Source organism: Coturnix japonica, chromosome 2 (genome assembly GCF_001577835.2).
Source record: "Coturnix japonica isolate 7356 chromosome 2, Coturnix japonica 2.1, whole genome shotgun sequence".
Taxonomy (NCBI): domain Eukaryota; kingdom Metazoa; phylum Chordata; class Aves; order Galliformes; family Phasianidae; genus Coturnix; species Coturnix japonica.
This window is the reverse complement of record NC_029517.1, coordinates 61,062,523-61,077,564: the sequence shown is the minus strand read 5'-3', so window position 1 is coordinate 61,077,564 and position 15,042 is coordinate 61,062,523. Positions and strand designations below refer to the sequence as shown.

Below are 15,042 nucleotides of genomic sequence, written 5' to 3'. Positions count from 1 at the left end.
CTACAGCAAGGGTCTCTTAAGAATGCACAGTCTGAGTTTCAGGCCTTACATTCCCTCCGGTGCCTCTTGATCATGGCTTTGTTCTGCCTCATCTTCATTTTCAGAAGGTACTGATGGTTTCTCATCCTTCTTTTCATTCTTACTATCAACTCCCTCCCCTTCACTCATCCTCTCTTCTTGTTCTTCAGCTCCAGGCACCTGATGTTCCTCCTTTGTCTCCTCATCTTCTGGAGACTCCCTCTCTATCTCCTGCCCAGTTATCCTTTGACAAGCATCATCAACAGCATCATCATCTTGCTGTACAGAGCTTCTCCTGTAACAGCTTTCCAAAGCTATTTCTTCTTTCTCCTCTGTTTCTTCAGAATGAAATTCAGGAGAATCTGTTTGTGGCAGAACAGTACTTTCCCTCTCAGCATTTTCCTTGTTGAGCTTATCAACTTCTTCTTCCTGACAACAGGACTGGCTGTTCTGGATGACCCCCTCTGTAAGTAAATAGAGCAGCAAGGAATATGTCAGTAGTTTTCATAAAGTCAATAACCATATTGAAGTAGAAGCTGCATGCTCAAAATCACCTCCACTGCATTCTGAATAAGGAACTTGCTTTCTTCTCCCACTTTCAAGTTCAGAGTAAATATCTCCTAAGTTATAAGCTTGAAAAGAGTTCTTTTTCTTCACGACTGCGAGATACTTCCCTTTCAGTAACAGCAGTGGAAAAAGCTTTTCTCATTCAAATGTATTGTCAGGTTAATAAGATCCTCATGCAAAGCATTTATTTGAGCAGTTTGCCACCAACAAAGCTGGTGAAGGATCTTAAGCATAAAGTCTTACAAGGAGTGAATAAGGAAACTGGGATTGTTTAGTCTGGAGAAGAGGAGGCCCAGGGGAGGCCTGATCACTCATAGCAATACCTGAAGGGAGGTTGGACTGAGTTGGGGTGATTGGTCTCTTCTCTCAGCTGTGATAGGACCAGCAGTAAAGGGCATGGTGGTGATGGGTCAATGATTGGACATGATCTTAGAGGTCTTTTCCAACCTTAATGATTCTATGATTCCATAGTTCTTTATACCTAGACACATGACAAGCTGCTTGGATGTAATGGCAACATGGTGTTTCTTGTAATATTCTCACATATGCTGGTGAGCACACATATAACCCAAGCAAGAGCTGCTCAGGAGACCGTGGGTGACTTCTGTGAGGGTTATTACTGAAGCAGTCAGGGCTTTGCAGTTTTTCTCTTAGGAACCCAAAACTGGTCAGAAGAAAAATATTCTAACCTGCTGAATCTGGTGGTTCCTCCTCTTGTATAGAATTTGTTCCCGTCTCACTCAAATCCAACTTTTCTTCGACAACCTGTGGAAAAGGCAATAGATTGTATTAGTCAGTGAACAGTGCTCATGCTGCATTGTTCCTCACGAAACTGCAGCCTGATTTATCTGGTGAGTCCAAGTAGTCTGTGATCTGCCCAGAAAATATCAAGATTGAACCTTATAAACCTTCCAGAGATGAGCTGTTGCCCTGTAGTACCTTTTGCTGTTAAAATCAGATTAGTTAAACTAGAAATATTTAATATCCTACCAAAAAATGTAGTAACAGTCTTACCGATATATATATATATCATAATATATATATATATATATATATCATAATATCATAAATCAGAAAGATTTTTGCTGTTAATCCACATCTGGTAACAGCATTTTTGATCATCCAACAATTTAATACGGGCTGACTGAGACAGTTACCAGGAATCAGAGAGCGTAAACCATCTTGACAGCTTTCTAGTGCGCTCTCATCTGGATTTTACAATGTTACAGTGACATCTAGAGGTGCTTTATGCCTTGCCCGCTCCTCAAAACCAGCTATTACTGCTACACTTACGGCTATTGACAAATATTCTTACACCTTTTTGCTCAGTGTGTTTTTTCATCAGTCACTCCTAGACTTGTGGTAGGAGGGTGACCGGTGTTTCTTTTCCACCTGCCTTCTCATTCTTACAGTACTATGAAACCAATGCTATTATTTAGTAATGTGTTCAAAGGGTGTGAAAAATGCAGACACTTCCAAATATTTTCCAGAGAGATGACTTTTTCTCTTTGAGAACTGTAATATATATCAACAAAATATCCACAGCCAGGCACTAAATTCTGAGTATCCTAACCATGTAAGCCATTGGTGGTGTTGCTTTAATTTCATCAATCTACATAGAAAACAGGCATGAAAGAAAATCAGTGAGAAACCAGAACAGTTAAGAAAAAATAAGATGAAAGTGCATGAAAGGATTTCAGCAGGACTTCTTTGGAAGATGTTGATCTTCAAGGGACAAAGAAACTGTGCTGTGAACATGGGAATTGAGGCTGAAAATTATTTGGGACGCAGTTGTTCCCAGGAAGTTGCAAGCCGCAAGAAGGCCTAAATAGGACTAACCAAGTACCCTTGAAATAAAGATTGGAGTCTTGTTCTCACAGAACTTAAATATAAATGTCCCAGTTCCAGGTGGATCATAAAGAATCAACCAGTGCTTATTCTGTTTTTCATGATGGAAAGTGCTGAAAGAAGCACAGAAAACCCTTGGACTTATTCATCCTGCAGTGTGACTGCAATTACTAATGCACTCAGATTCCTGTAAGTATGTCAACCACACCACACCACTGAGGACATCAGCTCTGATCAAATACAGTCAGCTGAGCAAATAACCAGAGAAACGGCCTCTGAGCTCTTTGATGCAAGGGGCCAGATTTCACTTCTGCGTTCAGAATTAATTGCAGGCACACAGTGCTTCCTACTAAATACTGCTGTAGTTTGCAGGTGTGAAATACAGAAGTCAGCTTTTGAAAATCCACACCTAGTGGAACATTGGATGATGCCGCAAATCTGAAGCTGCCAGAGTGTTACATAAATTACTACACTGTTTATTCAAGCACCACTTCTGATCTCTTACATTTTAATAGCAGACAAGGAGCTCATACTAATTCAAATGTGAGGGGGAAAAAAAGAATATAAATAAAACATTTACCATCAATCTTCACAATAAAGAAATTATTTGCAGTAAGTATAAAGCCAGTGGCACATCAGAATAAGAAAGACAAACACAAGGACTAGATATTTGACAAGTACAATCTGTAGACGTATCAGAGGTACATGCATGTGCATTTCGGTTCTCTCCACGTGAAGGGCTTTGCTTTTAGTAGCAGCGTGTGACTTCAATTTGTCAAAACTTAATCCAGCAGTAAAAGCACGATCTTGCTCTCATTATTTCTTCCCTTCAAAGGGTGTGATTGTTCCAGGTCTACTGGAGCTGGCTTAAGTCAACGGGCTCCTTCCTCCTGGCCAGACGCCTGCTGCAGGAGATGTGGCAGCCTGCCCTGAGTTCATCCAGGGCATGTGTCCCCAAAATGTCTACCCGGGTGGAGACACCCACCGCCAAAATGTCTACATGCAGGCAGCCAGGCCAGTCCCCTCAAGAATCTGCAGTCTGTGAGCACCCAAGGCCATCATGGTTTGCTCAAAACTTCATCTGAAAAGCATGGACGTTTCTGAATGGCATCCATCCTGCCTGCCTGCTGTTTACATCAAGTTTCTTCCTTCAGTCTGATAACTGTAGCCCCTCAAGAGATCTTCTAATTAAATCCCAGTGAAGTTTCATTTATTCATGTATTACTCATCCTGATTATTTTCTATCTGTAAATTCTATAGCCGTATGAATCAATAATTCTTAGGGCAAATTAGACTTCCACCCTATTGCTTTGCCTTTATTAAATGATCTGAATATATACAACTAAGATTATGGCACTATGGACATTTTCCCTACCCATACCAGCCCAAGGTTTTCAATGAAGTTTTCATTTTAATGCCAGAAATTGTTAAGTACTAAAGGTTATACTGTGATCCCACAGAATATACCGAAGGAAAAATGCATCTTCACCTACAAAAGTGGTATTTTATATTCAAAAATACATTTTTAAACATAAACAGACTCTTTCATGAAGAACTTTGCGAGAGAATAAAAACACACGTGTTGATAACAGAATAATGCAAGATATTCTGGAGGCTAAAACTTCAGTATAGAAAATGGAAAAAAAACACTTGAGAATCCTTTAAATTGACTTTTAAAAGTACATCATAAGCCTTGCAGAAATTAAGCAATAAGAAATCATATGTATAAATATAATATTTTTTACCAGAGATTTAAAATGCAGTGAGAGATTATAGACATCTGACCCTTTTTTAATGAGCTGCACTTAGTTAAATTCTTTCTTTATACCGAAGCAGTCTTAACCTTGGAATGTTTTCCTAGCTAACTTTCAATTTTTTTTATACACCTAATAAAACTCTTTGATTTTTTTTTTCCTACTGCAAAAATAAAAATAAAAATAAAAATCTGTAATGAATGGCCTCATGAAGCAGCCACAAGTTTTTAGCTAGAGATCCTTTATCACTCCATCACATTTCATTTGATGTCAAGACATTAATTTCAACTTAATTCAGCCGAGATCAAGACATGCAATATGGCACACATCTAGAACACCTTTCTGACTTAGTTTCTGTTTCTCAGGTTCATAGGATACTTTGCAGATCATTGTTACTACAAGATAACCTGGTTTAGTATGATTCTCCATGCATCAATATGACTGTAGTTACTCAAGCTCAGTGAAGATTTCATTTCATTAACAGACAGAAATTAGCCATGGGTTTCTTTCACCTGACCACCACAAGATGAATGCTCTCAGTACTTCCACACTGGTACATGGGAGAATGCATTGTGTACAGTGGAGATCCTGGGGCACCAGAATGCATTGTGATGCTTCCTGCATTATCCCCAAAGCCCAGTGCTCATTTTTATTTTCCTCTTCAATATTCACTCATTTTTTGTTTCCTTCCCAAGAACCAGCAATGCTGAACAACTGTGATACAACTTATAAATGGTAGAAAATGCAAACGTGGGAGCTCTAATTTCATGGCAGGTGGTACATCTGCCACATGATTTCATTTTTTGCTATGCAACACAATCCACTGGCACCTGTCTTCCACAAGACTCTCAGTGCTCTTTGAAGCAGATAAAGAAATCACTCTTCTGTACAGTTCAAGTCACAAGGCTCATTCAATCACACTTCGAAACACATTAGCAATGAGAATCATAATTCGCTCTCTAGGAAATACAAGAGAATGTGTGTGTGACATACTGTCTTAAAAAGCCATTGGTAGTAATCTCCGCATGAAGACACATACTAAATGCAGAATACTCCATCAGGATAACATCATCCTAGGTAAGACTGCCTCACATCTCTCCTTCTCCAGCCTTCTTGATGTTTTCTCATGTGTGATGACTGACAGAGTCCCATGTGCTTCACAGGCTGTGCATGTGTATCATATGTACCTGCACCACATCCCTAAAGGTGCCATTCTCCACATTTTTCACATTACTGTTAAGCGTCTCATCCTCTGTAGTGAGCTCCAATGACTCCATAGTGAGAAAGGAAGGGAAGAGTCCAGCTCAAAACTCAACAAAACTTACAAATCCCCCACCAGTCAATTACACCTTTCCTAACTTGTCTGTGCTAAGTGTGTAATGATATCCATGGCAAATATGTTCAGACTTCTTGAACAGTCCTTCATAAGCCACTTTTGGGAAATCACACTTCTGGGAGACTTCCAAAGAGTTACAAACTTCAAAAACCATTCCCTGCAGCTTTGATGACTCACTTTTAAATGGACTCCAGAAACTCAGGTTTCCTGAAAACAAACTTCATTACCAAGAAGGGGCTCTGTGTGCGTGCGTGTGGGAGGAAGATCTCTTCGTTTCCCCTTTACAGACATATTTTCCTGTGGCACCTCACCACAAAGGCAGCACATACCAAAAGAAATGTGCTTGCACTCACCCCAGGCTCTGCTGGGGCTGCTGCCCAGCCAAGCATCGCTGCTCTTTGTCACTGGTGCATGTGTATGCAAAGCCCAGGATGCTGCCAATGCAACACTAAACCAATTACATTTCTGAGTAGCTTCCCTTCTCACCAAAAGCCAGCATGATTAGGGCTCTGCATTTAATTGCAATGGCACTCTCTCCTACAAGAAGAAGCATTCAAGCATGGCATTCCAACTACAGATATATCTGACTCCTGATAGGGGACACCTGAAAATTGATTGAATTGGCAGAACTCCTGATGTCAAAAGGTGGACTGTAGATAACTGGAGTGAGCAAAGACTTCTTGCCTGAGCAAATCCCTCCTACCACTGTCTCCCCCCTTCAAAGGAGCCTTCTTTTGCAGGACTTCTCCCTGATGACCTTTGTCTTGCTCTTCTGCACTCACCAGTTTCCTCTGTATCTCATGGTGTCACTTTAGATTTGTAAAGGAATCATTGTGGATTCCTGCAATGGTGGATGTAATGTGCAGGCATTAATGTCATACCAAAAAGTCATCTGAGGCTATGTGCAGGTATTTAGAAATAAGCAGTGCCTGCTTTGATTCCACACATTCCTCAGGTAAAGAGGGAGCAAAACCACAACTGCAGTGCCCAGGGCTGGATCCTACCCAAAGGATATTGACGGCAGAGAGCAAGTTTAGATGCTAAAAGAAAGCAAAAGTATACAATGCTCTGAATTGGAAGTGCAGGATAAACCTCCTACGGATGTCAGTAAGGGAGAAAGCAGGGCAAAACAAGATGAAGATGTCTTGTTTGGAGAAAACTTAATGGATTTATAGACAGAAAAAGTGAGGGAGATAATTATAATTCTTACAATTTATGGCTCATTCAAAAACTGGAATACCTCTACTGAGGACCTATTTGGGGAAAGGCACCTGTTCTGAGGGGCAGAGAAGAACTCCCAGATACAAAGATAACTGAAGCCACTGTGTTTTCCAAGCAGCAAGCACATCTGCTGAGATCCTACAGAAAGGTTCTGCCCTCTAAACTACTAAGAATTGCAAAAACCCTTGTAGACAGATTAAAAAAAAAAAAAAAGAAAATGAAACAACTCCTGCCTGTTTGGCTGGAATATGAAATATTCACAGAACATGACCAATCTGGAGAGAAGGAAAATAATGCATGAGAGACCAGTTAGTATTTGTAGGCAAAACGAAGGAATCAGAATAATGGTTACAGGCTGAGGTTGAATGTATCTTAAAACACAGATTGCAAACAGAAGTTTCACTGCCAACTTCAACTAAAGCAAGGAGTGACTTGCAATTTCACTGTGATACCGGTGCAGGAGAGACAGAGGGTTCAAACAGAAAGCGCAACTCCCACTGCTGGGGAGCTTCAATGCAGGAAACAACCTCGAACTGCTAATAGTTATTAGTCCTGTAGCAAAGCCTGAAGAAATGGCAAGTGACCAAAGTTACAGCAAGCTGCAAGCAAAGGCAGAAGGTTCAACATCACTTTATGATGGCAACAAAAGGGACTTTATGACCCTCCAGGTGAGTTAATAGTACAGAATCTCTAAACTGTTTAATTTGGAGGAAATAAGTGAAATATTATTTTACCCGCCTTCCTGATAGGTGGAAGGAATAAGACTGAAAGTGGAGTTACAGTGTCATTTTGCAACAGGATTATCACGGACTACTTAGAAAGGTGAAATTGAGGAAAACCTCAAGATTTTAAAGACACTGCTGTAGAACTGCTGATTTCCCTCAGTGGTAGTAGTGAGAAGAAAAAAAACACTTAGAAAAACAAGTAATGCATGCTTCTCCTCTCAGCCACTGGTGACGGGGTCATGCCGTATGTGGTGGAAAATGGCTGGGAGACATTTGGCAGCTCTGACAAAGCGTGAAGTGTCTGCAGTCTACACAATATTACAACTGCAGCCCAAAACAGAAATAAAACAAGCTCCTGTATGAGGCAGCAGTGGTATTTCAGGATGGCAGTAAAAGGCAGGAAAACAGAAATTCTGCTTCAGAAGAGAGTGATCCCTATATTTTGCAGAGCACAAGAATTCCCACTGGGGCCTGTGATCTGAAAACTGTTCCAGATGCTGCTGAAGCCAGAAGAGAAACTGCTTATCATCAGCTGCTTATCACCACTTCTTTACACTTCTCCCATTCCTCTTCTTCCCACCCAACAGAGGCAGCCGTCCCCTTTGTTCCACCTCTTCAACTGCTCTCTATCCAATTCTGTAAAACAAGTCAGTTAAGAAACAGTCAAAACCAATTCTACAATTAATAAAGCAAAGAGCGCCTCTCTAAAGAGGGAAGGACAGGAGGACAGGTGACTAAGCAATACGTGAACACAATACACTGCTTTATCTGGATGCATCATGGCTACCTCTTGCACAGCCTACTAGTAATCAGGGCTGACTGGATTATTTTGCAGATCCAGGCTGAGGACAGCCAGCTGTCAGGCAGCTCGGCCACCTCAGTTCAGCAGCACGTGGCATGGCCACTGGGAAGGCTGGGTAAGGCACATCATGGCAAACATCAGATCACATCTAGTAGTGCACAAAAACAGGTGCTGTCTTTCCAAACAGGCGAATGGATCACCTTCTCGTGGCCATAAGAAAATAGAACAGAGCTGTGCATGACTAAACTGATTGCTGGATTGCTCAGTAATGCCATATGGAGGCCAACTGGGACAACAAAGTTGTTGGTCTTACTGACTGGTGGCTGGAAATTGTTTTCAGGTGGGGACCAGGGACAGCAATAAAGATTTTGCTAAAAGAAGCAAGGGCCTCCCATAACTAGGTAGGTCTATTCATTGCTATGTCACCAGGTATCACTGGTTCATCTCAAGTGCAAAATTCTGCAAGAGTGAGGAGATACCTAATCTCCTATTTCTCAGTTTCTTAGCCTTTCTTTTTACCTTTGTCACAATAATTTCAAACCTCATTTGTAAATCTGTTTTGAATATGTGGCAGGCAGAGGCACAAGCAACCAGCTTCACAGAGTCTTATGGACCATGCTTTTCACTAACTTGCTCAGAGGTGCTTTTCACTATTAGGCAGAAGAGTCTGTTTGTCCTGAATGCAGATAATTGCTGTTTGCCACTAAACCAACAGGCACGCTCGACAGGCTCTGCTGAGGGACATTGTATCCTCCCATTGTTCTTATTGCAGGGCTGAATTCAAGTCTGTTTTTACTTAGAACCGAGTTGACTAAGTGTTTACTGAAGACATCTGTTGTTCACAAGAAAGGCAGATAGTTTTATGATGGTCCTATGCTAATAAATCAAACATACAGACAGGAGGGTAATGACAAGCTAACATATGTATGCTATCTAATAAAACAAACAAAATATTAGCAAAGTAATACTATCACCAGCATGACTCCAGACAAGCTCCTGCTGCCTTTAATAAGCCCTGGTGGTAGACAAGTTCCCAGTAAAGACTCTTTACCTCACCAAAAGTCACTCTGAACAGCAGCGGAATAGTGAGGAGATTACAAATGGAGATGCTGTTGTAATGAAGACAGAGTTCCCAATCTCCCCTTCTCTCTTTGGGTCTTTTTATCAAATCCAAGCCTGACAAGTCCTACTTCACATCTGGAAACCCAGCATCCCAGCTCAATCATCAGGAAACATCACTTCCCCCCCACGGAACCAGCCATGATTTGCCTCATCTGCTGCACAAACCAGCACCCACACATTCACCAGTGAAGCCACCACAGTCCTCTTCTCTCTCTTAATCCACAGTTGTACCACACACAGCTTCTGTCACAGATACAGGATACAGCCATTTACCATTACACAGATCACTTGTGGGCCTCCCTGTGAATAGGACTTTCACAACAGATGTTTTTACTGATGTTTCAAAAAGCAAAAGAAGCCATGAGATTAAAAATAAATGAATGAATGAATGAATGAATGAATGAATGAATGAATGAATGAATGAATGAATAATCCTTTTTTTTTTTCATCAAGGTAATGGTACAAAAAGTGAAAAATTATCTTTTGTTCAAATTCATTCATTGAAATCAGTCTAACTTGATGTTCAAAGAAGACCTATAAAAATCACTTTTATTGTTTGTGTCGTTCATCGGGGCAGCTACTTTTCCCTTTATTACTGATGTTCTGTGAACATGACTGCACAGGTTATATACCCTTACATCATGGTGGATCATCCAGTTCAATGGACGGATCTTTACAGGATGCATTTCTATTGCTATTCAGCTGTGGCTACTGTTAAATTTCCTGTAATGGCTCAAACGCATCTTGCCTGAGAAATGGAACTGCCTAAAAGTAAGCAAGCCAAAAATCACTCATTATGCTGAGGACAGCATTCCAAGTAATACTGTGTACTTCTGTTTTCAAGGAAGGTCATTTCCATTAATAACTACACATGGTGCTTCTTGCGCTCAAAAATTTGAGATAAACTCCTTAAATTACTCTTTAATTATCAAACAGTGAAGCCTGACCATGATTATTTAGGGGGAAGAAATGGGAGCAAAGCAAAAAAGAGTATCAAAGGCAACATTTTTAGCTCATTCTGGTTTCAACATACTTGTTAGAAGAAATTTCTTAATTTTTTACTGTTACTGGGCTTCTTTAAGCAACAAAGAATAGTTAAGCTACCTTACAAGAGTCTATGATAATCAAAGGATCCTTTCAAGAGATTTTTGCATTCTCTGAATCTGGCTCGTAAAGAATTTAACAAAACTCCCATTATGGTGACACAGGCATTTTTCCTCCAAGGAAGTTTACAAAAGCTGCAGCTCCACTTACAGTAACCTTACCTCGAATCCCAATTTAGAACACCTCCCTCCCCACTGATGTCAGCAAAAATACCAGATCAGAACATCAGAACAGTTAAGTTCTTCTTTGGAATAAAGGACATCATAGACATGCACATTCCTGATCCAAAGTCTATTGTAGTCATAGGAAGGTTTTGCAACAGGTTCATTGAGCTCTACAACATGTAACACGAATGCTGCAACTTGATTTAACTCAGTAATTATAAACTCAGTAAAATGTTCAAGACTGAAACCTACTGATCTCTGTGACAATCTTTGTCACTTATGTCAGTGACCCCTCATTATGTTTCATAATAATGAAGAGATCATTAGAAAAAAGCACAGGTAGTAGTCACTGAGTAGATTTTTGTATAATTTTTTTTTTTTCCACCCAAACATGCTTGGTTTCATCTTTTTAAAAAAGATGAGTATTGGTTGTTCTCTCTTAAATGTTAATGGAATGGAAAAATGAAGTATATAAGACAACATGTCTATGGCTTGCAATGATTCCTGACAAGACGAGAAAGAAACCTAGGCTCACCTTTTCACTCCTCTTATCAAGCAGAGCATCAGCAGTTGTCTCCGAGAAAATCTGCATCCGAAAACCACGTCCAGCTGCTTTTGTATAATCACCTGCCTTGCAAAGCTTACGTTTTAGTATATGATGTTTTCCACTTGAATGATGAATTATTAGTGCTTTAACCTTCTCAGCAAGAGGCCCTACAAGCTTCTGTATTGCAGAAATGCTTTGTTCCAGTCCATCTAGTCTTTTAACCTGCTGCTCCGCATTCCTGTTTATATCAGAAAGAGATTTTTTCATTTTAAGGCAAAGCCTCTTCATCTGATTATTTCTCAGATTTTTGTTTCTTTCCATCTTCAATCCAGGCTCAGATGTCTCTGCTTTTACAATCTCAATATCTTTTTCTATGCAATAGATTTCTTGGGAAACACTGTTCAGTTTCTTAAGCACGTTGTCTTGCAGCATCAACAGCTTATCTATTTTCTGTTCAAGGAAGGCAAACTTCGTATCCATGATGTTAAAACTTTCAGTGCTGACATCACTGCTTTCAACACGACGAATTTGCGGGGGCTCCATTGTATCATCAGGCCCCTGGTTTTGCAAAGCATTTGGATCAAACATTTTTGCCAAGTTGTTGACCATAGATGTAGGAGGGCTTTGCCTGCTGGATGTGGTCATTTTGCAAGTTTAGGCTGGGGGAGGAAACACTCTGATGCTCAGCTGCTTGAGGACGGTATCAGTTGCAAATGCTTCCCATCCAGACTGCACTGGTATACCGCCTACTTTATCAACTCCAACTCAACTAATTAAGTAACTACTCTCCCACATTTGACTAAAACAGAGGAAAGAGACACCCAAATTACTTAGGAAGAAAAGCGTCTTGAATCCATTATTAATATATATACATATATCTGTTTCCAAATGAAGCAAATAGAGAGATGAGCATCCTAAATGCACTCGGTTCAGTGACATCAGCCCTAGCACGGACAGAACTATTTGCACCCCAAAGGAATTTGTCAGCAAAAAGGCTATGTGACACATGAGAAGCAAAGATGTTTTTGCACTAGTGAAGCCTAATATGTAATGTGATCCATGCTCCAAAGAGAATAAGGGCCCTTGCAGTGCCTTTAAGCATGGCTGCTTGGAATTACTGTGTCTTAAGGTGAGATTTTCAGATGAAAGCCTTTATTGCTTGAGAAGCATCTTATACCAGCAGGAAGTTGATAGAGTTGTTAAAAACAAATACACAAAGGAAAGTAAAAGGAGGACATGCTGCATGCAGATATTTTGGGGGAAAAAAAGATATGAGAGCCCTATTCTCTGCTTTATACTTCAGCTACAACATATCTAGCTCTCTACACATAAACAATTCCCTTCATATCCAAAATCTCAATTTATATCTGTACTAATGAGACTATGCTAACATGCCACAAATGTAGAGGCTCTTACATTTTACTATGATCTGTTCATACAAGTTTCCAAAAATTGACAGAGTCTGCTTTTCACTTTTTTTGTCTGTCAGTATATGTCACAAAACCAGGGGTTAGTGTCCGTAACTCAGGCTGCTCAGTTATTGCTTTTGCAAAAGGCTTTCATTAGTTTCAGAAGGACAAGATCGGACAAAGAAGAATCAGTATGATCAGGAATAGGATAAGTCTGAATTGCTGGACATTTCTCATGTTAGTTTGAATAATAAAAGAAGGTTTTAAAAAGTAAATATTAGAACCAGAGCTTTTCATTTCAAGTCCATCATATTCCACATGAGCTAAAAGCACATCAGTATAGATCACTTTGATGGAAAAAGGCTACTTTTGAGATACAAGGAAAAGATCACCTTAGACAAATGCTGTCATAGGCTGACCACATATAGGAAAGTGAGAATTTGTGCAATACCTCTCGCAGAATGCAACAGGTAAAGTCAGCTGTTGGAAAGCAGTCAGGTAGACTGTTGCCTTATTCAGAGGTTCAAGAGCTTCTTTTGTGACTCCAGTGAACCAGCCTCAGTTTATTCTCCTTTAAATGGCAAGCGTGAGAGATAACTTGCTAAAGCACACAGTGAGTTCTGAATATCTAATGCATCCAATAGTCTGTAAAAACAAGTTCTGTGCACAAACTGAAGGATATGAAAGATCTCCTTATTTCTGGGTGCCTTTTACATTCAATCACACCTGACGATTTAAGAAGTATTTTCTCACAGTCATTTATGAATCAGTACGCAGCCAGTGTTGATAAGTTAATTCAGGAGCGTGTTCTCAGGTTACCACAGGTTAATAAAGGAAAGAAGTTCCTAGGTACATTTGTCACCTCCTGGGAGCAGCGTGTTACTGTGACTGAAAGGTGAACTGTGTCCATGCATGACGCTGAAGCGTGGATCAAAATCTCTTCTTTACATAACAGACATTACCAAGAAGCGGCCACCACGTGTCATTGTGCGTAGCACGTCCGCTGAGTGCATTGAGAAGGTTAAATGATTTTAAAATAGGAAATAGGATAGGAGGGGGAGAAAATGACAGGGAGTTTAGGGATCCCTATTTCATGGAAAGAACTATATACAGAACAGCAGATTAAAAAAAAAATAAATAAATAAATTTAAAAAAAAAAAAAAAGAAGAAGAAGAAGACTGAAGCAAAGAGGATCATGGAGGCTCCTGCAGAGAGCAGTTATGTTTAAATCCCTTTGCCTTTTTCCGCTCATCTCTGTTAGAAAGATAAACTAAACCCTCCTGACAGTTTCACATCTGCAGAAGCCTGTTAGACACAGAATTCCAGGAGAGGTGTTTGCATGCCTGTAAAATGGCCAGGTTTGCAGAGCCATTTATCTTGTGTGAAGTGCCAGCTCAGAAGCTCACTGGGAGCTTCCCCCGACCACTGCCCTGCACAAGCACAAGGTTAAAGGTTTATTGTGCCTTGCCACCCAGCTAGGGCTCCTGCCCAGGGGGTTTGTTAGGGAAAGCCTGTCAGCCACAGGGATCCTCTCCAAAAGGAACATTATTTTGTAACAGCAAGGAAATGATGATAAAAAAAAAGGACACATGGATAGTAATGGCAAAATCATGTGTTATATTACTGCACACAGCCACATATGTTAAACATTTAAATCTCTTCTAACAGTTGCCCAGGGAAACGTTATGTGAAATACCTCAAACCAAAACCATAAATATTAATAAAAATTTTAAGCTCTGTGAGGCAAAATCCTATTATCAGGTATCTTCCATAAAGTCCTTCTGATTTAATATTATGCCATGACATAAAAAAATGCCAGGCACTTTCCAAATGTAGAAAGCCAGCTATTAAAATGCTCTGTTACAAACCTATCCGAAGCTCTGTCTGAAGCTGACACGAGCTAGGAGAGAATACTGCTGTACAGACATGATACAACAAGTCTGTAACAGATGAGATAAAACTTCATGTGTAGCATCAGTGTTACATGTGTCAACAAGAGACATTGGTAGGTTCCACTTCAACCACCTGACTCATAGAGAGGTTAAAGGTGAAGACCAGACAGGCTAGAGAAATAAAAAGTCTCCCTTCTGCTTTCTCTCTTGAACTCACACTGTGGTCAGTGTTATTTTCTCTGTACTCATGAATATGAACAATCTGGCTAGCATTAGGAAATTATCACAGACAAACCAGTTTGCTACCCCAGCTCTTTTAGCTTTGTGCTTCTGAACCATGAGCCTCAGGCTTGGAGATGCCCAGACCAGGCTTGTAGCAGGTTCTGATCTTTTTGATTGGATATCAGTCTCACAGGTGTAAGAGAAAAACAGCTTCAGAAAAAAATGCCTGCTAGTCCAAAACACCCAAACAGTCTAATCAGCAAAAAGAGCTAATACTTGCTTTTAAATATATATTTGCGATAATTTATCAG

At 40.2% G+C, this 15,042-nt stretch overlaps 1 protein-coding gene across 1 annotated transcript in view; it reads right to left on the bottom strand.

Moving 5' to 3' along the window:
- The window catches only part of MYLK4 (myosin light chain kinase family member 4), a 32,830-nt gene extending 20,678 nt beyond the window's left edge, over positions 1 to 12,152 (bottom strand). The window contains 3 exon segments of the mRNA XM_015854497.2: positions 50 to 482; positions 1,275 to 1,350; positions 11,197 to 12,152. Of these exon segments, the coding sequence (XP_015709983.1) occupies positions 50 to 482; positions 1,275 to 1,350; positions 11,197 to 11,853 (1,166 nt within the window). The 5' untranslated portion in view covers positions 11,854 to 12,152.
- Positions 12,153 to 15,042: the final 2,890 nt, after the last annotated feature.